Consider the following 26,579-nt stretch of genomic DNA (forward strand, 5'->3'; position numbering starts at 1 on the left):
GCAATTATAAATTAGGCAATAAATAGGAGAAGTCCATCACAAAATAATAATAATAAATAAATAAATAAAATAAAAAAGGAAAAGAAAAGAAAATTAGCGTGTACGTATACAACAAGCCCTCATATATTTGCGTTACTCTCGTTACTTCCCGCTAAAGACCTGTTCCAAGTCACAATCACCAAACCAAAGCTTCCCATTTTTCATTTTTTTTAAAAAAAAATTTAAATTAAAAAAAAAATAATTGTACCAAACTTCATTGTACACTTACACCACATACACACGCACTCTCTCTCTCTATCTCTCACGCTTTCTCAATCTTTGTTCGTCAGTTTATCTTTTTTTTCTTTTTTTTCTCTGTGAATTCATTTTCTTTTTTTCTTCTTGTGTGTGTACTTTTCGTTTGATTGATTTCTCTGCTTCGCCATGGATGAAGAGTATGACGTCATCGTTCTTGGTACCGGTCTTAAAGAGTGCATTCTCAGTGGCCTTCTTTCCGTTAATGGACTCAAAGTATTTTTTAGTCTAATTTCTTTTTCTTTTTCTTTTATTCATTTTCTGCTTGCATTTTTGATCTATTTCGATGATAATGTGCATTTATTACTTTATTTCTCTGTTTATGAATTGAAAAAAAAAAAACAAATAAATAGTATCGAAGCTTTTTTTTCTTTTGTTATACGTGTTAATTGATCGTAACCGGTATAATATAATATAATATAATTTATTTTTATTTTTTTCTTTGAATCTACATTTTATTTTAGTAGAGAATTGATAAGACTTTTGAGCTAAAAGGTATCTATATTTGAGGATGGCGGAGGTGTGTGTTATTGATAAATATTTTTGAGGGCATCCAGTAAAAAATGAAATGAATGTATAAATCCTTGGAAGCTTTGACATACATGCTCTATCATGTAAGAATTTATTTGGACTAAAGAGTTTATAAATACATTGTTTTGGAAAAATTATCCTAAGGTGTGCCTTTTTGCAGGATTTCATTGTGATAGATATATGTAAAGCTTATGAACAAATTCACAAAATGTGCAATTTAAGGAACTTTCATCGGAAAATTGTTTCTAGCAAAGCTTGAATTTGGAAGCATGAAAAATGATATTTCAAATGTTGTTATTGTTGATATACTTTCAAAGAAGAATGAGATATTTTGACATTATTGTTATTGTTGAAAGTAATAGTATAGTGTCAAATGGAGATTATATGGTTGATATAGGTGCTTACTAATATCTAAGAAGTGGAGTTGCCTTACATTCTCTAATTTGTAACTATGTACTAGTCTGTTTACCAAAGAAAAAAAAAATAATAATAATAATAATAATAGTAAGTCTCTAGCCAGAAAAGGGCCAAATTCACTGTTAACTCAATCAAAAATTTCCTAAGATCGAATCACTCCAACCCTCGCTACTCAAGAGGGAAAAAAAAAAAAAAAAAAAAAAAAAACTACGTAAAGTATCAATTAAATAGAATGATTTGCTGAGGGAAAGCGGTGGGGTTCCATTAATGAACTTTGTTTTTAGTTTATAGCTACTTAGGTAGTGTACGCCAGCCAGTTCTTCACCTGTAGGTATTTGTTTGATGCAGGTGTTGCATATGGACAGAAACGACTATTATGGTGGGGAGTCGTCCTCCCTTAATCTTACACAGGTTTACGTTCTCTCCCCTTGATTGAGATATATTCTATGTTTGTCTCCATCTGGTATTATTTCCTTTTTCTCAAAGCAAAACTTTACTCTTGCTGCTGCATTAGCTGTGGAAACGTTTTAGGGGAAGCGATAAGCCTCCAGAAAGTTTTGGTGCAAGTAGGGAGTACAATGTTGATATGATACCTAAGGTACTTAGTTCTTTTATTGATAATTTGTGTAGTAAAATATAGTAAAAGCAGTATTATCTGTTTCTTTCTCTTTTCATGATTGTTGTTGTTTTTATTGGAATAAGATTCACAGTTGATTGAATGAAAATGGAACAAATGAAAATGGAACAATCTGCAAACGATACCAGCCGTTAAACAAAACAATCAAAACATTACATTTTCCTGCGGCATATTGTATCTGTTCAATGTTTTTGATCATATTATCTTAATTTGTCAAGTAAATAAGATACCTAGATTTTTTTGCTTTCAATTTCGAGTTTAGAATATGAAACTCCATGCTCGGATAAACTTCTCTATTCTGAGTAGCCTTCAATTCTTTTCACTTTTATATATATTTGCTGCAATAGTGACATATTTAAAAAAGAGTTGAACATTTATGTACTTTACTAAAATGACTGCCTTGTGTTGGATATCCTCTTGTAGTTCATGATGGCCAATGGTTCTTTGGTCCGAGTCCTTATCCACACAGATGTCACCAAGTACTTAAATTTCAAGGCTGTAGATGGTAGCTTTGTCTATAACAAAAAAAAGGTATGTATGACTACATTGTTAATTTTTGGGAAGCTGCATTTTAAAATTGATTTTCTCTTGCATTTCAGAACATAACTGTTGCATCTCTGACTGAAAGCATGCGAGCATCATTATTTTTTAGATTTATAAAGTCCCAGCAACTGATGTTGAAGCACTGAAATCAACCTTGATGGGACTCTTTGAGAAGCGGCGTGCTAGAAAGTTCTTCATATATGTCCAAGACTATGAAGAGGATGATCCGAAATCCCATGAAGGGATGGATTTGAATAAAGTTACAGCGAGAGAGCTTATCATGTATACTATACATTCCTACTTTTTCTTTTGCAATCCTTGCTTCATAATGGTTGCACTGTTATTTCCCCTTTAGTAACAATTACTATAACAAACACATTGGCGATGCATGTAATTATGAGTCAGAAAAAGAAATATGCTACTCTAATAGGAATATTATATTTCATTGTTAACCTAAACCTGTTTGACAGCATTAATTTGTAATTCTTATATTGCTGAATGGATATTTTTCCTTTTTGTAGGAAATATGGTCTAGAAGATGATACAGTTGATTTTATTGGCCATGCCTTGGCACTCCATAGTGATGATACTTACTTGGATAAGCCAGCCATGGGTTTTGTGAAGAAAATGAAGGTGCAATGAGTTATGTTCTTATGATATATATATATATATATATATGTATATATGTTTTATCTTGATTTTTTCTGGTAGGTTGTTTCCTAAGATATTGTCTCAACCATAGTTATTCACATAGGATTTTCCATTCTTATCCAATTCACATGAGAAAAACACTACAAATTTTAAAGATGGCTGGCGTTCTCACTTTATGGACCTTTATATTGTTTGGTGCCTTCATGATATTAGCTCACAACTGTTGCCTCCGGTGCATTATCCTTTTCATTTTGGTTCACTAATATTGTTTCTTACTGGACATATCATGATTAGATCATAATCAGTGGCTGCTTGCCTTGTTATGTCAATACATTTGCTCTTCATCGAATTGTTATTATAAATTTGTAATGCGGTCTTAAAGTAAAACCTTGGAATGTAAAAAATAACATAAGAAAAGGTCTAGATCTAAGGTAGAAGCTATCATATGAGGATGAAAACTCATTTCTGCCACATTCATGTCCCTAAAAAGGTGACAAAAACTACATGACCGTAGATATGTAAATTTCGCAGGCCAAACACATATGTTCATTTCTTAAGTTGGCATATTTGCGAACTACCTTGGATTTTTCTTTGATAATTAAAACTGAAATATTTTGGCCATTGCATACAAGGTATATGTTCCAGTAAGTTATCTATCAATTTTGACGTAACCCAGTTTGAAAAAAACCTAACTGTTAAGACCTAAGCTACAACTGGACTTAAGAGAAGTATGTAATCCACAGACCTCGCACTGAAAATGAGTTAAAAAGACTATTTTTCAATTTGTGGCTGCTAGAAATTTAGAGGAATAATTCTCTTTGGGCATTAGTTTATTTCTAATTATCAGAAACGCAAGCAAGAACTGGTCGTGTTTCTAATTATTCACTATGTAAAAGATTTTCTAGAACTATTGGTTGTTTCAGTTCAGTGGAGATTCTCAGTACAGTTATTACAGTTTTGCCATTTCCTTTTGTAAAGCTCTATGCAGAGTCTTTGGCACGTTTTCAAGGAGGATCTCCTTATATCTATCCACTCTATGGTTTAGGAGAGTTGCCTCAGGTTTGTTCATCTGTAACACTGTGCATATATAGGAACGTCAAATTAGTTTTCTCATAAGCTTGGCACTTTTGGCAGGCATTTGCGCGGTTGAGTGCAGTTTATGGTGGCACTTACATGCTCAACAAGCCAGACTGTAAGGTAAATAAAGTCATTATAAGTTCTCGTATAATTAGCTTGATACCTGCCTTAAAATTTGTTTTGAACATTTTTTAAAGATCTCAAAGTGACCTCGCTAAGCATGCTTCATGTCTCCTCCTTTGGCGTCTTAGCATGCTTCACTACCATATTCGAAGTGATCTCAAAGTGACCTATGCTTCCTTTGGTGTCTTAGCATCTCCAATATGCTCCAACTTTTTCTTCTCAATGGAAGTCTTAATTGCCAACAATGCCTTAGCAGCTTTGATCTTTATCAAAGCAGCGGCATCCACCAGCAACATAACCTTGTCGCCTCTAATGATCTCCCAGAAATTTTATCCCTGCAAATAAGACTTCATACACGACAACCACATATTGTAGCCCATGCTATTGTACTTCCACATACCGTCCATCTTTTGAAGGTCATCCATCGTGGTTTGGTGGTCTGCTCAAACACCAAATAAGCTTGGTCCTGGATAACAAGCTCGATAATCCCTGATTGTGCATGATCATACGAAGTTCCTCCAACCACGGTTCTTGACCACCTCTTGCCACTGCATGTCCCAAACTGCCTCGCATGCATCACCTCACTGAGATCCCAAATCGCCTCACAACTTTCATGATCCCTGATCGTCCTCTCTAGCACTTGTGGTCTCTAACCATTCTAATGTAGAACTGATAGGGTTGAAAAGAAAATAGGAAGTTAAAAAAATAGGGTTCTAGTATTACACTTGAACAATTTTAAGAATCACTCCTAAAATCTCTAGGTTCCAAACCTAGTTTTGAATTTAACTAAGCATCACACAAAACTAAATAATTTTAGAAACATATTTGTATTATCCACCAAATGTCTAAAAGAATTATAAAAATACCTATTTATAATAAAACCACTTAACAACATTAGGAAACTAAAATAATATAAAAAAAAAATTAATAAACATAATAATATTAAAATCCTAAAAATCATAAAACCCTATTAATTATAATTTTGTGTAATCTCCATCATTCTCCCCCTCATAGAGAATGAGACTCTGGTGAGTTTGATGTTGAAATCATAAAGTAATAAGCGGAACTTCAAGAATGGCAGTAGTAATGGCATAAGCTCAAACTTGATGAAGAAGTTACAATGATTAGTAAATTTGGGGACATCCAAGGTCAGCAAAAACAACCTTTCATTCAATTGATCCGAGTCCAACTTAACACATTTGGGTTGTGCTAGTAGTGGTCTAAGCAAGGTGATAGGTTGTGTAGGTAAGGGTTAGTTAGGGATTTAGGTAGAGATTTGAGTAAGAGGGCAGGTGGTATAGGTGTAGGTAAAGGTTCAGGTTTAGAATCGATAGGCTGTTTAAGTATGTGCTCAGAAATTCGTTCAGATAATTCTTCAGATCTTTGTAACTAGGTACAGATCCTTGCAATCTAAACTAGGAGAGGGTGTTGAGTAGTTGTGTTTGTTGGTTGTTTTTCTTTATTTTGATCGTAGTTGGCTTGAGAAGCTTTATCTTATTTATTTTTAGTTGAAGCTCTACGAATTAGATACTTGCATCTCCATATTGCCAACCTGAACATCAATATTGCTAACTTGAACATTAATGTTGCTAATTCGAACATTAAAAGACTCCACTTGTATTGTCATATGTATTTATAGTTCTTCATATCTGCCTGTATTCCTTCCGAATCGTGTAGTCATGACTCTTTAAGCCAACGAAAGCAATCTGATCATTGGGTACTGTCTACGCAGGGTTACAATTCATTATGCAAGATTACTGTTCACATCTTACTGTTCACTTGCGTTGTTCATGCTGTAACACTATTCACATAGAAGGGCTGGATTCTTGGCTTTGATACCAAATTAGAACTGATAGGGTTGAAAAGAAAATAGGAAGTTAAAAATAGGGTTCTAGCATTGCACTTGAATAATTTTAAGAATCACTCATAAAATCTCTAGGTACCACACCTGGTTTTGGATTTAACTAAGCATCACACATAGTTTTGATTTGCATCACACAAAACTAAATAATTTTAGAAACATATTTGTATTATCCACCAAATGTCTAAAAGAATTATAAAAATCCCTATTTATAATAAAACCACTTCACAACATTAGGAAACTAAAATAATATGAAAAAATTTAATAAACATAATAATATTAAAATCCTAAAAATCATAAAACCCTACTAATTATAATCTTATGTAATCGCCATCATTCTCCCCCTCATCGAGAATGAGACTGGTGAGTTTGAAGTTGAAATCATAAAGTAATAAGCGGAACTTCAAGAATGGCAGCTGCAATGGCATAAGCTCAAACTTGATGAAGAAGTTACAATAATTAGTAAATTTAGGGACATCCAAGGTTAGCAAAAACAACCTTTCATTCAATTGATCCGAGTCCAACTTAACACATTTGGGTTGTGCTAGTAGTGGTCTAAGCAAGGTGATAGGTTGTGTAGGTGAGGGTTAGTTAGGGATTTAGGTAGAGATTCGAGTAAGAGGGCAGGTGGTATAGGTGTAGGTAAAGGTTCAGGTTTAGAATCGATAGGCTGTGTAAGTATGTGCTCAGAAATCCGTTCAGATAATTCTTCAAATCTTTGTAACCTAGGCACAGATCCTTGCAATCTAAACTAGGAGAGGGTGTTGAGTAGTTGTGTTTGTTGGTTGTTTTTCTTTATTTTGATCGTATTTGGCTTGAGAAGCTTTATCTTATTTATTTTTAGTTGAAGCTCTACGAATTAGATACTTGCATCTCCATATTGCCAACCTGAACATCAATATTGCTAACTTGAACATCAGTGTTGCTAATTCGTAGGGTTACTATTCATCATGCAAGATTACTGTTCACGTCTTACTGTTCACTTGCGTTGTTCATGCTGTAATACTATTCACATAGAAGGGCTGGATTCTTGGCTTTGATACCAAATTAGAACTGATAGGGTTGAAAAGAAAATAGGAAGTTAAAAATAGGGTTCTAGCATTACACTTGAACAATTTTAAAAATCACTCCTAAAATCTCTAGGTACCACACCTAGTTTTGGATTTAACTAAGCATCACACATAGTTTTGATTTGCATCACACAAAACTAAATAATTTTAGAAACATATTTGTATTATCCACCAAATGTCTAAAAGAATTATAAAAATTCCTATTTATAATAAAATCACTTAACAACATTAGAAAACTAAAATAATAAAAAAAAATTAATAAACATAATAATATTAAGATCCTAAAAATCATAAAACCCTACTAATTATAATCTTGTGTAATCTCCATCATTCTCCCCTTATAGGGAATGAGACTCTGGTGAGTTTGAAGTTGAAATCATAAATAAGCGAAACTTTCAAGAATGGCAACAACAATGGCATAAGCTCAAACTTGATGAAGAAGTTACAATGATTAGTAAATTTAGGGACATCCAAGGTCAGCAAAAACAACCTTTCATTCAATTGATCTGAGTCCAACTTAACACATTTGGGTTGTGCTAGTAGTGGTCTAAGCAAGGTGATAGGTTGTGTAGGTAAGGGTTAGTTAGGGATTTAGGTAGAGATTCGAGTAAGAGGGCAGGTGGTATAGGTGTAGGTAAAGGTTCAGGTTTAGAATCGATAGGCTGTGTAAGTATGTGCTCAGAAATCCGTTCAGATAATTCTTCAGATCTTTGTAACCTAGGTACAGATCCTTGCAATCTAAATTAGGAGAGGGTGTTGAGTAGTTGTGTTTGTTGGTTGTTTTTCTTTATTTTGATTGTATTTGGCTTGAGAAGCTTTATCTTATTTATTTTTAGTTGAAGCTCTACGAATTAGATACTTGCATCTCCATGTTGCCAACCTGAACATCAATATTGCTAACTTGAACATTAGTGTTGCTAGTTCGTAGGGTTACTATTCATCATGCAAGATTACTGTTCACGTCTTACTGTTCACTTGCGTTGTTCATGCTGTAACACTATTCACATAGAAGGGCTGGATTCTTGGCTTTGATACCAAATTAGAACTGATAGGGTTGAAAAGAAAATAGGAAGTTAAAAATAGGGTTCTAGCATTACACTTTAACAATTTTAAAAATCACTCCTAAAATCTCTAGGTACCACACCTAGTTTTGGATTTAACTAAGCATCACATATAGTTTTGATTTGCATCACACAAAACTTAATAATTTTAGAAACATATTTGTATTATCCACCAAATGTCTAAAAGAATTATAAAAATTCCTATTTATAATAAAATCACTTAACAACATTAGGAAACTAAAATAATAATAAGAAAATTAGTAAACATAATAATATTAAAATCCTAAAAATCATAAAACCTTACTAATTATAATCTTGTGTAATCTCCATCATTCTCCCCCTTATAGAGAATGAGACTCTGGTGAGTTTGAAGTTGAAATCATAAAGCAATAAGCGGAACTTCAAGAATGGCAGCAGCAATGGCATAAGCTCAAACTTGATGAAGAAGTTACAATGATTAGTAAATTTGGGGATATCCAAGGTCAGCAAAAACAACCTTTCATTCAATTGATCTGAGTCCAACTTAACACATTTGGGTTGTGCTAGTAGTGGTCTAAGCAAGGTGATAGGTTGTGTAGTTAAGGGTTAGTTAGGGATTTAGGTAGAGACTTGAGTAAGAGGGCAGGTGGTATAGGTGTAGGTAAAGGTTCAGGTTTAGAATTGATAGGCTGTGTAATATGTGCTCAGAAATCCGTTCAGATAATTCTTCAGATCTTTGTAAGCTAGGTACAGATCCTTGCAATCTAAACTTGGAAAGGGTGTTGAGTAGTTGTGTTTGTTGGTTGTTTTTCTTTATTTTGATCGTAGTTGGCTTGAGAAGCTTTATCTTATTTATTTTTAGTTGAAGCTCTACGAATTAGATACTTGCATCTCCATATTGCCAACCTGAACATCAATATTGCTAACTTGAACATTAATGTTGCTAATTCGAACATTAAAAGACTCCACTTGTATTGTCATATGTATTTATAGTTCTTCATATCTGCCTGTATTCCTTCCGAATCGTGTAGTCATGACTCGTTAAGCCAACGAAAGCAATCTGATCACTGGGTACTGTCTATGCAGGGTTACTATTCATCATGCAAGATTACTATTCACGTTTTACTGTTCACTTGCGTTGTTCATGCTGTAACACTATTCACATAGAAGGGCTGGATTCTTGGCTTTGATACCAAATTGATGTAGGACAGATAGGTAAAAAAGAAAATAGAAAATTAAAGATAGGACTTTAACATCACACTAGAATAAAATTAAAGAATCACTTCCAAAATCCCTTAGCATCACATCTAGTTCTGGTTTTCATTAGGCATCACACCTAATTTTGATTTGTATCACAAAAAATGAAAAAAATATAATCTTAGGAAAATATTTGTGTAAGTAATAAAAACCCCTATTTATAATAAAATCGAAACTAAAATAATAAAAAAATTAATAAATATAATAATAAACATAATAATATTATAATCCTAAAAACCATAAAACCTTGTAATTGTAATTCTATGTACCTCCATCGTTCTCCATCATGTTCACTTAACGGTCCTTGACAGTCTCCTCCAATACCATGGTCATCAATACTCGTGCTTTGGTCCTTAATAGACTCTTCATGTACCACTCTTCTATACCAACCAAGACACCAAAACTGACTAACTTACTAGACCCGCTAGATTAGCATCCCACTGGATCTAACCTCATTCTGATATAAAATTGTTGGGGGAAAAAATCACTTATATTAAATAAAATGACTTTTACAATGACCTTTACTTACAAATAACAGAAAGCACTCATATTTAGCGGGACGCCCACACATAATAACCTTTGGGACACTTAACAATAAACACCTGGCACTCTTTAATAACTCACCAACTTGAACATGAGAGCTCTCTGTCTAGGAGCCTACTCTACTGGCTTGGGTAGCTCATCTCACATGGAAGCTATGCTGCCCCTTTTATAGATTTACAATGTCGGTTGCTAAGCCGACTCTTACATCTTTGGAACCCTCTAGTGTGTGAGTGAACCATTTTACCATTTTCCTCTTACTGTGGTATCTAGATATTTTGTTTGTTCATCAATTCCAATGCCTTGCTTGCTTCCTAAGCTAATACTATCAATTAGACTCTTCTAGAACACCAAGTCAATGTTGATATCCTTCACTTCATTCTTAGGTAATTGTTTTGTTCTGCAACTCAAAATGGGGATCATCATATTAGATTTCTCATGATATTACAACCTTGGAGATCAGCTTCTCAGCAAGGGACTTTTAATCGATCGGTTCTCTAATATCTCCTCTAATGATTTTCACTTTTCTCCTTTTTTGAGGTTATCAACCAGCTAGAAATGTATAGCATTTATTTGGTATTTTGATGTGTTAATTATGCTAGTTCCTTCATTTGAATGTCCTGACAGTTCATTTTCTCAATTATAGGTGGTTTTTGATGGTGATGGGAAGGCAATTGGAGTAACCTCTGAGGGAGAAACTGCTAAATGCAAGAAAGTTGTTTGTGATCCATCATACCTACCCGATAAGGTATTTTTCTAACAAACATGCAACATAAACTGAAGTTCTTTTCTTGTTCAACATGCTGAAATAAAATTTTGTATCTTTAACTGCAAAATGCCAACCTAATATGCCCCAGTTTTAGGTGAGGGCTTCATCTTCAACTAATGTTTTTATGGAAATAGGTTCAAAAGGTTGGAAAAGTTGCCCGAGCTATATGCATAATGAGCCATCCTATTCCAGATACCAATGACTCTCACTCGGCCCAAGTTATTCTTCCTCAAAAGCAACTTGGTCGTAAATCAGACATGTATGTATGCCTTTATTTATTTTCCATTTTCCCTTTTGATCGCTAGAATATACAGGCGATGACAAATAATGCCTTTGCTTTTAAGGATGACAATTTTGAACTACTTAAAACCGCAAATATGCATGGCATTGTTTTCCTTTATTTTAACTCACTTTTTATGTGATTTAAGTAATCATTTGGTTGTGGCTTTCTATTTTGGTATTGGCAATGTCCAATTAAGTGCTCGTACAGGAATTTCCTTTAAAAGAAACTTCCTCAGAGGCATAAATACAAATAATATGATCTTTACTGAACTCTCCTACGGTAAAATGAGAGTGACTAGGAATTCCTTGGGCAAGAATACAGTTTTTTAAATAAGCACGGCCAAGTCCTACTCCTGTAACTCAACTCACTTCAGTTTGTTAGGAACCTTGACAATGATGCAATGAATAACCAAATACAAGACAAAGAAGATATGCAAACTTGCGGATGCGCGCGCGCACACACACACACACAGAGACAAGGAGCAAATTTTGGATTCCAGTTAAATTTATATTATGTGGCTCGTGATTTCTACGTTGCTGCAGGTACCTATTCTGCTGCTCATATGCTCACAATGTAGCTGCAAAAGGAAAATACATTGCTTTTGTTTCAACAGAAGCAGAGACCAGTGACCCTGAGGTGGAATTGAAGCGCGGCATTGACCTATTGGGACCTGTTGATGAGATATTCTACGACACTTACGACAGATTTGTACCGACAAACAACCATGAAGCTGATCATTGCTTCATATCCACCGTAAGAAGATAAAATTTTATTATTCACTGTCATCATATAGATTTTATAACCTTGGTGACAAGAAATTTGACAAAGATGATGAAAATGTGCCAAGTTGTTTTCTTCTTCTGGGTTTATTCACACTTTAAAATGAGCAACTTTTACCGGAAAAGTAGTATTTCCATTTTATTTTTTTCTCCATTTTAGTCAAGAAGAAAGTATTGAAAATTTTCAATACCAGCAATCCTGACTACTTTATAGAAAGTGATCAATCAAACATAGCTTTTTTGGGCAAGTGACCAATCAAAAGGTGTAACCAAGGCATATTATTGATGTTTTTCATGGCTAAGATGCTGATTAAAATTGTCAAACTTCTGCTTTTGTTTTTAGATGAGCACAGGACTTGTGTATTTAGTTTGTAAAGAAGAATTTTCTAAGTTATTCAAGAATGTTTACAGAGTTATGATGCAACTACGCACTTTGAGTCTACGGTCGAAGATGTGCTTGCCATGTACACCAAGATTACTGGAAAGGTAAATCTCTTTTTACTCAATGTTCATCCGTTTGTAAAGAACACCAACTTATTTTTTGTTTCTTACTAAAAACGTAGCACAGATGATAGGTGTAAAAATTGTACTGATCTTGATGGTTCTACTTTAACTTTGCTTGTATTTCTTCTTTTAACTTTCTGTTTTCCAAAAATGTTCAGGTGCTTGATCTTTCTGTGGATCTTAGTGCTGCGAGTGCTGCTGCTGAAGAATAATAATTTTTTAAAAAAAAAAAAAAAAAAAAACTCTTCAAATATCTTATATTCACATGCTGCAGTCTTAGCAGAAGAGTTATTTTTTCGCTTTGGATTATATAATCTTCTCAATTCTTCATGTTGGGGGGGGGGGGGGGGGGGGGGGGGGGGGGTGGGGGGCGCCAAAAAAAAAAAAAAAAAAAAAAAAAAAAAAGAGAAAAAAAACCATTTTTTCATTCTTCTTTTATTAAATGATTTGTCATTTTCAGAACTGTGAGTGGATGTGGATGTGGATGTGGATGTTTCGTTCATTCAGCTTTTATTACATTTCGAGTCACGTGACGATTTTGAGTCTCATCTCATGTTTATAAAGATATTGGATATTTGATAGTGACATAAAGTGGATTTACGTTTTCCAATTCTTATTTAAAATAGTCCACACAACTATGACTTGTCGTTACCTTCCGTTTACTATTTATATATTTATTTGAAAGAGTATAGTTTATATAGCTTAATATTCCATTCACTAAAAAATATATATATATATATATTTAGCGTGATATTCTTTTAAATCACACAAAGGGCCAATTAACGATGGCAATGTACATGATGAATTTTTTATTTTCGATATGAAATTTTATTAAAATACAATTGCTTTGGATTTTTTGGTTATCCATTTGCCTTATAAAATGATAATATATTATTAATAATTGTTTTATTAGTGATTAGTATAATTAATTAAAAAAAGATAAGAACCAACTATATTAGATTGATCATGTTATCACCAAAAATAGATGATTAAAAGGAATTATTACTAAAAATTACCTGATCGCATTGGATTTCGATCCAATAATTAAAATCCCTATTGTTTTACCCTTACCAATCAAATTTGTAATTTCCAAGAAACATAAAACGATGTCGTATAAAAAACTCAAATGGCAGAGAGACTTGGGTTGAAATTGGGCTGACTGGAGTGGACTGGACGTGGACTCGTGGGACCCACCCGTGATTCGGTCTGTTTTAAAAAAACTTCTCCCGCACTCTTTCTGTTTTTGTCTTCTTTCTTCCCATTTCAGCGATCCCCTGACACCGAGTTGCACTCACTCCGAGTCATGACTCGGCCTTCCAAGCCCGGTTCTGCCGGCAGCCGATTCCAAGTCTTCGATTTCAACGACGACGATGAGCGAGTCGAGAAGACTTCTAACAGGTATGTTTCCCAATTCTTAAACCCTAAGAAGAAGAAGACGATGACGACGACGACGAAGACGAAGACGAAGACGCAGTCGCACCAGTCCCCCATTACCAAGTACCAGTTCCTCCAGTGCTGTAAGTTCTCTTTTTTTTTTTTTTTTTTTTTTTCATTTTGGTTATAATCCGTTTCAATGGTGCAGTGGTACGTAGGGGTTAAGAAAAAAATAAAAATAAAAATTGGGCGTTAGAAAAAAAAAAGGGTATTTTTGGATTTTTTGAGGAATTTTATTTCATAAAATTATGAGAAATGGGAATTTTGGAAAGTTAATATATATATATATATATATATAAAAACAGAGATGGACGTTTCGAAGATTGGAAGAGTGGTCTGTGATAAGAGGTAGTTTTATGTTTGAGCTTCGAAGATTGGAAGAGTGGTCTGTGATAAGAGGTAGTTTTATGTTTGAGCTCCGAGCTTGTAATGTGGTTTTCTAATATATATATATATATATATATATATATTTTTTTTTTTTTTTGTATAAAGCTTGCTTGGCATCAAAAGGAGGATAGAGCTCAGTTTGGTTTCTGAAATATGTGAGAGAAAGAGAACCATTTGGAAAAATTATTATGTGAAACTGGGCTAAGTAGCCATCAGATATTAGACTCCCCCCCTCCCCCCTCCCCCCTCCGATTTAGTAGCCAAAAAAAAATTGTATGTTTAAAATACGATGAATATATTACATCAAACAAGATCAACGGTTTTAATCTAAGAAGTAAAATTTAAACCACTTTGAATGGTATGATTTTTAAATTAATTAAAAAGTAATTAATATCTTAGACAGAGCTGGAGAACATAGGAAAAATTTTAGGTGGGAAAATCTGGAACAGTTACTAACAATCATCTCAGTAAATATTATAAAGTAAATTTTGACTAAATAAGTAAATCACTAATGCTGGTTTTACAAGTTTTTATTTGTGATTAAATAATATCTAGAAGAATGGGTTAATAGTTGTAAAGTATTAGTCATATGTATGGCAATATGCTTTTCATGTTGTATTTTGTATATTATATATCGCTTCACTATAGATGGTAAATATATAATACAATTATGCTTATATTCATGGGTACAAATCATGAGCTGTGAAAATTCATAAGAATTTTGAGAAAGATTCTGGTTTACTGTTATGTTGGGGGCCTAGCCTTGAACGGTCTATTGAAAGTTATGAAGCATGTACGAATGACTGAATATCATTACTCTCAGATGCTGGTATCATTGCTTAAAGTGTTAGTAATGGCTAAATTTGGAGATGCTGCCATTACCATTACTTTTTAGAGGGAGGAAGAGGGCTCGCGGTTACCTTTCTCTTGAATTTTTTTTTTCCCCCCTCTTAGTATCGTGGTTTATAGGACCGGCACTATTCTTTTGCTTATGCGTTTATTGTTTTTAAACACAATATGCATTCATCTAATTTTTGGTATTCTCTTCTGCAGTTGCACCTGGTACCGAGATTGTTGACAAGGTTTGTAGCAAGGATTGTAGCAATGAATTCATTGATCTTGATGCTGAAGGTAAAATTCATCATTGACCAAATCTTCTTTTTCTTTTTTATTTTTTGAAAAGTTCAAGTTTCTAAGTTTCCATTGTACTTTCTTTGTAGTTGGACAAGAGGAAGGGACCCTGGAAAAGAAGAATTGCAATGGACTGTTAGATTTTAATGGTTGTGATATAGGTCGTCAATCTACATATACTGTTTCCAATCCAATAAACATGCCACCAGGAGATGGTGCTTTGAAAGAGGATATCTCTGGACTGGATGCCTATTTGATATCTACTTCTTCAAATCCTGAAGTAAATCTGCATCATTATGAAATTTATTATGCTCCTTAAGAGTGAATCTATTTCCCAGCAGAGACCTTCAATTCTAAACTAACATCTAACTTGTTTCAATCATTTAACAGCATCCTAAAGGTCTAACTAAAATTGTTGCAGAATGAGCCAGTTGATACTATATCAGATGATGATGATAGCAGTATTGAAATTAGCTCTCCATTGATTTCAACCTTTAGTGCTGTTGAGAATCTAGGTTAGTCTCTGCCTTCATACTAATAAGTTTACTTATAACTAATGATGAAACATCTTTTACCTATTCATTGATCATACCTAAAACTTCTGCAAATTTTCAGTTCCTCTGGATGAACAATTCTTAGAGTCAGGTTCTGGTGCAGTGGAGATTGTAAGTCTCTGGATTTGCCTTTTTTATTATTATTATTATTATTATTATTATTTTTCATTATTATTTTTCATTATTATTAATATTGTTTATTATATAATTCGGAGCCATATGCTTAAGCCTGAAGAAGAAATGTCATATTGTTTTAATATATTCTAATGACATGAAATTAAAAAGAAAATTAAGAAGCCATTTGATTATAAGGTTAGATAAATAGTCTCCAAGTTCTGGACCAGGAGAGTGGAACGGCTTTGTCCTATGGATAAGAGCACCTAATATATTGGTGCATCTTTTTGTTTATTCACATTCTATAGGAGCTTCCAAACTGTCAAAACATTTCGATACTATTCAGGGATCTGGAATTAACTAAGATAGTTACCTGCTCATGACATGTCCATAACTTTTGACCTTTGGAGAGTGAAAAGGTTGTTAAGTTAATAAATCTTAGTTCATTCGTGCATCATCAAACTTGGATAGAAGTGGAGCCTTCGGAGAAACAGATTATGTACGTTAACTTAGATGATATTTTAAAGTTGCGTCAATTGCTCCTTAAGCATCATATTCAAGTTGTTGAATAGAAATATGAAATCGAAAAAAGATAGTGGGTCCCATTAATTTCTTGTGGCTCTGAAATAAAAAAATGTTGCTTGGCCGACTTTTTTTTAAAGGCCAAAAAAACAAAATGTCTTGAAAATGCCAACCAAAGCAATCCTAAGATGCTTTTTGTCTTTTATTTTATTATTATTTTTTTAAAGAGTTCGCCCGTTCTTTTGATGTAATTTTGTTAAATCTGTTTTGATTTTCAGGATCAGATAAATATGACTGTTACTCTCTTCCCTGATTTTATTTTATACGGAGATAGATATTGTAAGGCAACTCGGTTGACATTTTCATGCAGCTGTATCAAACTGGAAGGTTCATTAGTTAATGGCATCAGTGAAACATTTCGCTCTCAATGGGCTACTAGGGATATCATTTCTATTGAATCACAATGGTGTCAAACGGTGAGTTACATCTTCTTTTGCTTTAATTTGCTTGTATATAGGCCAATTTGAATGGTTGCCTGTTGTAGGTTGAAACAGCTACTATCAAATTGCATCTTAAATCAAAGGATTCTAAAGGAAATGGAAAGGGAAACTGCACATCAGGTTTGTGCAATTTGCAATATTTGGTGTATGGTTGTTTTATATGCTGTTTGAATGGATCATCTTTTCATTTTCCATTCTCCCTAAAACTTGGCAAACTTATGGGGTTTTGTAATAATGTGTATATCAAACTCAATTTTTTTCTTGCTGCATGCTACAAATCATTGTTTAAACAGTTCTTAATAGTTATACCATGTAGGGAAACTATCATTGACCTCATTTTATCGGGGGAAAAAAAAAAAATTTGAAACTATCATTGATCTCCCTTATGTTCGATGTAATTACAGTAAGCCACTGCTAATTTTTAAAATCGTTAGTCGGTTTCTCCATTGTTAATGTAAACACTTTAATTTCATCAAATTAAAATAGATTGTATTTAGCACAAAGAACCTAATTGATAAAGTTTAAAATTATAAGGGAGCTGATTGTTGAATTTTAAAGCTAGTTTGCCAAACTTTGGGGATCTTGATGAAAATATCTCTATCGTTTAGGTTATTTGATTCCTTTAAATGAAACAAAGAGGTTGAGGGGATCTGAATGAGCTGTTCAGGTCAACAGAAGGTGCATAAATAGCTAGAACTGAATGCAGAAAGTATGGTACAACATCTAGCAGTATAATTTAATTATAAAATCCCAAAGAAGGAATCACTCGGTTTCCCCTCTTTGGATGACATAATATGTTGTATTACTGTTTTAGCTCCATATATTTTAAATTCAATCACTGTTGTCAAACGAGATAAAAGAAGTATGTTCCTTACAAGATAGCTTTTCTTTGACAAAGCCAATTAACTGATGTTTGTGCCAAGAATCATGTAATAACTATAAGATGTCGAAAGCTACTTGGACTATTCAAAATTGTGTTATTGGAGAAAGATGAAAAGGATGAACTCCAAGAAATATGCCAGTTGAAATATCTTCTGATTACTATGAGTTGCCCATTGCTGATGCATTACTGCTGTTATTGTTGCTTTTTGTAATCAATCTACTCCCTCATAATATGAAAAATTTTCATTTAATACAAAATGGTTGATCTTATGTGATATTGTTTTTATAGGTTAAAATGATGATTATTAAAAATTTTCTGCTGTTACATGTAGGCATTCAGCAGTTGACATTTGGAGTTTATGACCCTCATTGGCTCAAAAATGGAGAGAAAGCAATTAAGTTATTGGATGCAAAATACAAGGATATATGGAATACTAATTTCAAGTGAGTTTTTAATTGGCTAAATGATACTTCTTCATATGTCTTGTATCCTTTTCTTCTCCTTTCTACTGTGTCTATCGCAATAGAACTGTATGTTTGGATTAGTTTGTTTGTTGTAAAACTGAACAGGTAGTAGGTTTTAAGATTGATGTTGGAAAAAGTTATCGTAGAGATGATGAGACTTTTTGAAACTTGTGATGAAAAAAAAAAAATGTTTGCTGTTCATTAGAGAAGATGGATTGACAGGTGTTTGAGCTCTTCAAAATTTTCAGTGATGATTGGATGAACATTTGAGGTCTTCAGAGCAATGACGCTAGCTGATCTGTTATCACATGTTCTTTTTCATCTTGGTTTTTGATGTTCTAAATAGATTGTTGCGTATGACTAAGGATTTTTAAAGGTTGATGGTTTTGTTATGGGTAGGGATAACATTGAGGTTTTCCTTGGGGCAATGGCCAATGAAGAGTAATGGAGCAAGCAATACAGGAAATGCCACTCGCTGCCTCTAAGGCTAAATGTTTTTGGGCAAAAGCAATGATTTTCAGGATTCATTTATTTGTTAGATATGATGTGAAGTCTTTTATGTCAAGAACTACTTCATCACATACGTTACTCACTTTAGTGATGGCTATTCTCTATAACCTAAGCAATGGATAGGGAATTAAGCAGTTGACCATTCACCACATCTTGAATTTGAGACCTATCTTTGCTAATCATGGAAATCTCCGTGGTCTTGTTAGATTATTAGCAGTTATTAGGATTTAGGAGTTGATAAAAATTTTATCAATGTTATCCTTGTTACAAAATTTAAGATGGGAAAAGAGGACATAATTAGATTTTGGGAAGATTTTTAGAAATTGGATACTTTATGGTCCTCATTGCTTCCTAGATTGTATTGTCATCATTGTAAGAAAAAGTACCCTTTTTTTTTTTTTTGGGTCCTCTTTTGATGCTCATATTTTGCTTACTTGCGAATATCAATTTCCACAGAAATTTTAATGATTGAGAATCTTTTTAATTATCCTCTCTTTTAAATTTTCCTAGGTCTTATTCTTAATGCAATATATTCTACTGGGAGAATATGGTCTTAGAATTCCTCTGGTATATTTTTATGCAAATATTTTTAACTTCGCGATTGATCAACCTTCTTTCCCAGAGTTTGAACCATCCAGGATCATTTGGAAAGCTTGTGTCCCTATAAAGGTTTCATGTTTATGTTTGGTTATTAGCTCATAGAAAGATTTTATCTTTGATTTGCTGGGAAGTAAACTGCTCAATCTCCTCCATGGTGTATCTTGTGTTGGAATATTTTGAGATTGTGATATTTTATTTTTACATTCTGAAGTTGCTGCTTTTCATGGGTCCAAAGTATTAAGAAAGGTTGGGATTTGTTGAATCTATCTTAAATGCTGTTAGTCTTTGTTGGGTGATTGCTAATTGAACTTTGGGGGTTATTTATATAGGTATTCAATTTTGGCTACAATTTGGGTAATTTAGTTGAAAAGAAATGAAAGGAATTTCAGGACAAGTTCCATGGAATGCGTTACATTAGGGACTGAATTTAGTTCTTGGATTCTTTTTGGGCATTGTTCTTAAAAGAATTCAATCAGTTCCCTATTGTATGCTTAACTTATGATTGAAGATTTCCTATAATAGCCTTGGTAATTTTTGTTTTATCTTTTTGGTTTTGTAATGTTTTTGGATTTTTCTAGGATTTTTTTATCCTCTAGTTATCTATTAAATAGTTTTTTTTTTTCTTTTAATATTGTTTCTTAGCAAAATAAAAAAAAAAATAGAGTTAAATGGTAGTAATCGATGTTGGTGTCAAGGTTCGAAAAATTCGATAAGGTAATATGCTGGAAATTCCATACCACTGATTGGGGATATTGAAGGGAGTTATTTTCTTCTAGATTTTGTGGAAATATCAACATTTGAGGAAATTTCGGGAATTTTTTTTTTTTTTGGGTAGAAAACGTAGCCTTTGGATCTTGTTTCTAGTGGAATTTTTTTTTTTTTATATATTTTTTTTTATAATATTTAGTGACATCAATTTCTATATTTTCATTAGTATGGAAATTTAGAAGACCTAGATAGTCTATGTCGATATGGATATTTTCATCCGGAGTTGATCCAATACAATGATAGTTGTATGTTTTCCTTGTTATTAAACTGCTTGAATTGTTTACAGAAGTCTTTTGCATGAAAGGCTTTTGCTCATTTTTTCATATTTGTTGATTACACTTTGTACCCATAATTTCTTTATCTATCTATAAGTTTTATTTATGCTGTATGACAATTAATTCAAAGTTGACAGTCCTGATGTAGAAAGGGACAAGGAAGAGTTGTTGGGGCGAAGCTGGATGTCATCCTCTAAGCATTACTTTCCTAAGTAAGTCAAAGTCTTACATAGTTTATTATTACTATTATTAATATTATTATTATTGGATGGCAGTGGCGCTGTTGGGGTACTTCTATGCCCCAATTCTTGGTGTGAACTATTCATTTTGTGTTTTTACCTATGTCATTTCTCAATTTGTCATATGCTATTTTCAAATTAGTCATTCATGTTTGGCTCTTTAAAACACATTGTGTTATGGCTCCTTTCACAAGAATATAGCTGTTTCTTAATCAGGAATCAGTCAAAATTTATCCCATACTTAATGCATGTGTTCTACTTGTGAGATTGAAGAGATAAAATATTTACAACTTCCATGGTAGGCATTGTTTTCTTAGATTAGACATCAGTTTCGTATCCTAAAGTTTACTCGTTATGTTTAGCTTCTTGACTTTTGCAAGAATTTGTTAGCTTTTCTGTTTCATATTTTTCTTAACTGATTCTAAATGCTGTTTAATGTTTAGATATAATTGCCAATCTACTAACTTAGTTGACTATTTTTTATTTATCCATTCACACTTATCATTCTCTTTTATCGATAATGATTTAATTTGATCTATTTCAGTCTCGATGAGCCTTTTAAAGATGTCATCTATCCCAAAGGGGATCCCGATGCTGTTTCCATCAGTAAGAGTGACATTGAGCTTCTACAGCCTGGGACATTCATAAATGATACTATAATTGACTTTTATATTAAGTAAGTCTAAGATGCTTTATGTGATCTCATAAAATTTCAAGTGGCATTTTCTCACTTGACTGATAGGTCTAGGCTGGCTTGTTAAACCTTTGAAAGTAACATGTATCTACATGCATTCAATTTGTAGGATTGTAGCTCGCAGTTTACATGCTAAACAATTATGATAGTCTAACATATTGTTGACAGATACTTGAAGAACAACATTCAACCTGAAGAACAACATAGATTCCACTTTTTCAATAGTTTTTTCTTTCGGAAGCTTGCTGATCTTGACAAAGATCCATCATGTGCTTGTGAAGGCAAGGCAGCATTTCAACGTGTTCGTAAATGGACGAGGAAAGTAAACATTTTCGAAAAGGATTACATCTTCATTCCTGTAAATTACAGGTGAGAAAGTTTATATTCATTACGCTGCATGTGGTATTGTAGAATAGTTGGTTATGAATACTGTGTTTTAATATATTAATGTGTTGCCTTCACAGTCTTCATTGGAGTTTGCTTGTCATCTGTCATCCTGGTGAAGTAGCTAATTTTGAAGGCAAGAATATGCATGATTAAAGACCTACTCATCTATAGTATGACTATCTTTGTGTCATTTTATGTTTTAAATTGTGTTTGCTCATGTAGTAAGTGAAGGATCATCGAGGGTTCCATGCATCTTGCACATGGATTCCATTAGGGGAAGTCACAGAGGCCTAAAAAATCTTGTTCAAAGGTGGGTTTGATTGGTCACTTCATGATCGATTATCTTCATGTTTATGTGTTTTGGAATTAGTATTGCACATGACTGCTTGTGGGATTTTTGCTATGATCTTGAAATATATGGTTTCATGGTTATTTTATTTCTTTCTAAATAATGATAAATACACACATTCGTGCCTATATGTTCTACATGGTTAACCAGATCGGATGCTAATTTTTCTGGTTCTTTTGTTGGATTAAAGAGAAGCCACATCATATAAAATACAAGTTGACTGCCCCAAAATCTATTTTCCAAGCAAACCATATTCTTCTTTTTGGTTTTAACCTTAATAATTTTCTTCCCCTGAAACCTTAGAATTTTTAAAACCTTCACCACAATCCTCCAACTAAATAATTTTTCATCAATCTCCATCTTCCAAACTTCTGTTTTAGGAGTTTTAAACAATGAGGAAAAATAAGTGGGAATATTAGAAGAATTCAACGAAGTAAGTCTTAAATTTCTTTTCTATCTAGTCTCTTAGTGCCCATTTGGGAGTGATTTTGAAATGCCTAAAAGCGATTTTAAGAAATAAATCTCCTATAGTGTTTGCCCAAAAGTAGAAACACTCTTTTGTGATCCATGTTTCTAGGAAATTATCTATTTGGTGACTTTGGAAAAAGCACCAATTGCGTAATTTTTTTGAAATTGTTTCTTATAGGAGAAGCATTTCCTACATAATCATTTCTAAATGTCCCCTTACTCACTTTAGCTACTATGGATCCAAAAAATTTACTCCACAGGGATTGCCTCCTGGTTACCAAGATACCTCAAAGGCTATTCCTCCACCTAACAATCCATCTTAGAGGCTAAGTTCTAAAGCTTAAAAAGAAGACGGTCCCCAAACTGATGGCTCTCATCTCCAGAAACCAAGAAATCATCGACCATATTTTGTTGTCATGGGATGGCATAAATGATATATGTTGCTTCTAAGTCACCATGTCTTGCATTACGATGAGTTCCCTAAAACATGGAGCATAGCAATAGCATCCTTATGTTTTCTTATAGTTTTTAATTAATATTAAAGCAATAATATTCATGCTTATGAAAATGAATAACCATGATTTCCTTCATCATCTTTTTGCCATGTGATTTCAGTTATCTATGCGAAGAGTGGAAAGAGAGGCATAGTGGGACAGCAGAAGATATTTCTTCAAAATTCTTAGAGCTGAGATTTGTCCCATTGGAGGTATTTTCTAGCCTTTTTATGTATATCTTATATGTGTATGTTTATTTAAATTTCAAGTGGAAGCAAATTATTTTTGTTGAGAAGCAGTCCTGCCTTAGAGCAGTTTACAGCATATTAAAATAAAAAATAAAAAAATAATAATAATTAAAAAAAAAACTGTAGAAAATTTTGTACCATCGTCTACATTAAAGTTCCCAAAGACTTATTTATTTAATAGTTATTATTATTATTATTTAATAATTTTATTATTGTTTTTTATAGAATTGATAAAACTGCTCAATTACACTGCTTGACTAACATCTTTGTTACTAATACTTGAAACCCATTGTTATGTAACTTCTTGAAATAAGCAATGAAAAGGTTGTCTCAATTACCTGGTATTTGTGATGGCTGAAACTGTTCTCTTTCTCTTGCAGTAAGAAGAACTATACGTCTATGAGAACGCCCATTATTTTCCATGTAGCAATAAGAATTATGCATATTTATTTTAGTTATTTGAGTAATAACTGGTGATCCTCTCTCCAATTCATCTAGCAATGAATTTGTCTTTTTAGTTGCTATATTTATTTAATGGCTCCTGTTGTTAGTATTTATCCCAAATCATGTCCCGTTGAGCACTTCTTAATCTTCTCTTTGACTTGTAGAAAACCCTCGAAGACTATTTTTTAAAAGAAAGAATTTGACATTGTACTTATACATAGTAACATAGACTGCTAATGATTATGTGCATTTATAAGATTATTCAATCTTAATACTTAAATGTTCTCATTTTTTTCTTCCCTTTGTTATTGTTTTAATTTTTTTGAAGAAATTATTTGTTGTTCGACTCTTTCTTTGTTTTTGTTTTGACTCAGCTTCCACAGCAGGAAAATTCATTCGACTGTGGTCTTTTCTTGCTCCATTACGTGGAACTTTTTCTGGAGCAAGCTCCTCTTAACTTCAGCCCCTTTAACATCATGGAGTTATCCACCTTTGTAAGATATGTTTTTTCACTTGCTCTGTAACTTGATATGTGTTGTGTTGTAAAATCATTATGGGCTGTCCACTAATTAATGTTTTAGAATTTTTAGAATACATCTGTTTTATATTTTTGGTTATTTGTAATGCCTTATCTTGGTGTACATGGTTAGGTCCATTTCCTAACAATTTAAGGTTTTCAGATTGCTGGTAGTCTAAAATTGTATTATAGCACAGTCGTCTAACAGTTCTTTGTGTTTGAGTCCTGCTCATCACCATTTTTGTTAATTTACTGTGCTGCACGTGTAAAGACCATATCTTTGTCTGATTGGACAGGCCTACACTTGAGGGGGAGTGCTAGCTGTGTATTATGTTAGCCAGATAATAGCTTAGTTTTTGGGATTCCTGATACTTTCCAACATTTTCTGCTTTCTGTTTAATCTTGTTATTGTGTTGACTTCTTGTATATGTGATATCAAACATTTTTATACTCTTCCAGCTAAACAGAAATTGGTTCCCACCTACCGAGGCTTCTCTTAAACGAACTTGGATCATGAAGTTAATTCATGGTATCCTTGAAGATCATTCTCAACAAGCTCCAGCTGATAGCACTGACAAACATTCTTCTCCAGTAGTATCCAATAAAACAGACAGTCAAGCAACTGGAGTTATGTATCTTGATGAGATATGCACTTCAACAGAAGCATGCGATGGCAATTCCTCTAGTTCCAATGTTGATGAAGGGATTAGAATCTCATCGTTAGAAGCTACCTCTCCAAGAGGCGTCAGCTGTTCTGTGGAATCAGGATTAGGTTATGGGAAGTTGTTTGATCCTGGAAATTGTGCTAGATCATTGTCTGATGTAGGCAATCTACAGTTAGCTCCAAACTGTCCAGAGAGTATCATCTCACTGGTAGAGGTAATCGTTTATTTCAGTTCCACTGAAAGCAGTTATGTCCTAAATCACCCTTATTATTTGTATCTTGCTAAAAACATGGTTATTGTTGGTTAGCTGGAAGCAGGTTGCTTATGTTTATGTGTTATTGATTTCAAATCTAATACGCAGCTCTGCATAAATAAAATATTTAATCCTATGCCACCTGATAATAGACAGATCATACAAAAAAGTTGATAAAATATACAGTTTGATACATTCTTCCATATCGTCGAGTAAGCTGTAAATTGTGAATTGACTGGTAAATGATATAGACAAAATTTAAATTTCTTTTGAAGGGAAAAAGAACAAAGCAGTTTCTATATTAGTTGATGTGTTATAATATCATCAGATAATATAAAAGGTAATTTCTATATCATATGAAATTTTACTGGCACCTATATAATACACGACTAAGAGATTGTAAAAATAGAATTTTCGAGTATGATCTGCTTTAGAAGTGTATATGATATCATCATATTATATGTCGCTGTTATCCATTCTTTTCTTTTAGAAGTGGGTGAAATGTAATATATTTGCTTTGTTCCACTAAATATTGATTTGTAGGTTTGTTTAGAATCTTATCAATCCATTCTAAATCAGCACCATTGTTTTCTCTAAAACAGGGAGCTGAAGAGACTGATGATTTGGTTGCTAAATCACAATTGGGCACGGAAGACCATCGTCAAGTTGTTGGCTTGGCATCTGATCTCTGCTCAACGTCTTATATGGGCACAAGTTTTGGAGAGTTGGAAACAACTAAGGAATGTGAATACTCTATGCCTCAGTGGAAATCTGATGGTGGTAATTCAGTTTCTAGAACAGGTAAGGAACGCCGGAACTTACCAGAGGTGGGGATAGATCAAGACCGCAGTCCACCGGAGATAATTGAGGTATTTTCCTGTCTTCGGAAACCAAATGAACCTCAATCTTCCTCAACCTGGAGTGAGGAACTTGCAGATTGTGTTGTGGAAGACTCTGAAGAGGCAGATAGCATGCATGAAAGCCGTAAACTTGTCATGTCCACTGCGAAAGGCGATTCAGTTGAAATCATTAGTCCTAAACCTGTTGAACTTCAGGTTTCGAAGAGACAAAGGCTAGTTCCTCCTGAAGATGGAAAACTGTTGTTTTGCTAGGAAATCTACCAAAAACATTACGTTTTTGTGATGGCTTTTTTTTTTCAAAGTGTAATTAGATAAACAGAATATATAGGCTGTATAGTATTTAAGTGAGAATGTCGCTAATAAAGGTTTTTGGTTGTAGAAACTCAAACATCAAAAACTCATCAAAGCAAATTTATTTTGATGCTCACCATCTTTTTGCGCAT

At 33.4% G+C, this 26,579-nt stretch overlaps 2 protein-coding genes across 7 annotated transcripts; both read left to right on the forward strand.

Annotated features, from left to right (window-relative positions):
• Positions 1-241: 241 nt before the first annotated feature.
• On the forward strand, positions 242-12,727 carry LOC107427884 (guanosine nucleotide diphosphate dissociation inhibitor At5g09550). 2 transcript variants are annotated; one of them, XM_048480129.2, is made up of 13 exons: positions 243-510; positions 1,591-1,653; positions 1,757-1,840; positions 2,303-2,410; positions 2,532-2,704; positions 2,944-3,055; positions 4,052-4,132; positions 4,208-4,270; positions 10,688-10,789; positions 10,945-11,069; positions 11,636-11,846; positions 12,284-12,358; positions 12,535-12,727. In XM_048480129.2, the coding sequence occupies exons 1-13, from the start codon at positions 424-426 to the stop codon at positions 12,586-12,588; spliced, it is 1,338 nt and encodes a 445-aa protein (XP_048336086.1). In that variant the 5' UTR covers positions 243-423; the 3' UTR covers positions 12,589-12,727. The 2 variants fall into 2 exon arrangements, with proteins under 2 accessions (XP_048336087.1, XP_048336086.1); XM_048480130.2 differs by lacking the exons at positions 4,052-4,132; positions 4,208-4,270 and having other exon boundaries at positions 242-510.
• Positions 12,728-13,592: 865 nt separating this feature from the next.
• LOC107427885 (probable ubiquitin-like-specific protease 2B) lies at positions 13,593-26,566 on the forward strand. 5 transcript variants are annotated; one of them, XM_016038288.4, is made up of 17 exons: positions 13,598-13,893; positions 15,251-15,328; positions 15,418-15,608; positions 15,750-15,843; positions 15,944-15,993; positions 16,797-16,994; positions 17,063-17,138; positions 18,233-18,344; positions 20,656-20,730; positions 21,302-21,433; positions 21,620-21,820; positions 21,916-21,971; positions 22,061-22,148; positions 23,271-23,361; positions 24,225-24,335; positions 24,818-25,237; positions 25,879-26,566. In XM_016038288.4, exons 1-17 carry the CDS (start codon positions 13,680-13,682, stop codon positions 26,386-26,388), a joined length of 2,697 nt encoding a protein of 898 aa, XP_015893774.3. In that variant the 5' UTR covers positions 13,598-13,679; the 3' UTR covers positions 26,389-26,566. The 5 variants fall into 5 exon arrangements, with proteins under 5 accessions (XP_060667282.1, XP_015893774.3, XP_015893775.3 ...); XM_016038289.4 differs by having other exon boundaries at positions 13,599-13,893; positions 24,228-24,335; XM_016038287.4 differs by having other exon boundaries at positions 13,601-13,893; positions 24,216-24,335.
• Positions 26,567-26,579: the final 13 nt, after the last annotated feature.

This window comes from Ziziphus jujuba, chromosome 9 (genome assembly GCF_031755915.1).
Source record: "Ziziphus jujuba cultivar Dongzao chromosome 9, ASM3175591v1".
Taxonomy (NCBI): Eukaryota; Viridiplantae; Streptophyta; class Magnoliopsida; order Rosales; family Rhamnaceae; genus Ziziphus; species Ziziphus jujuba.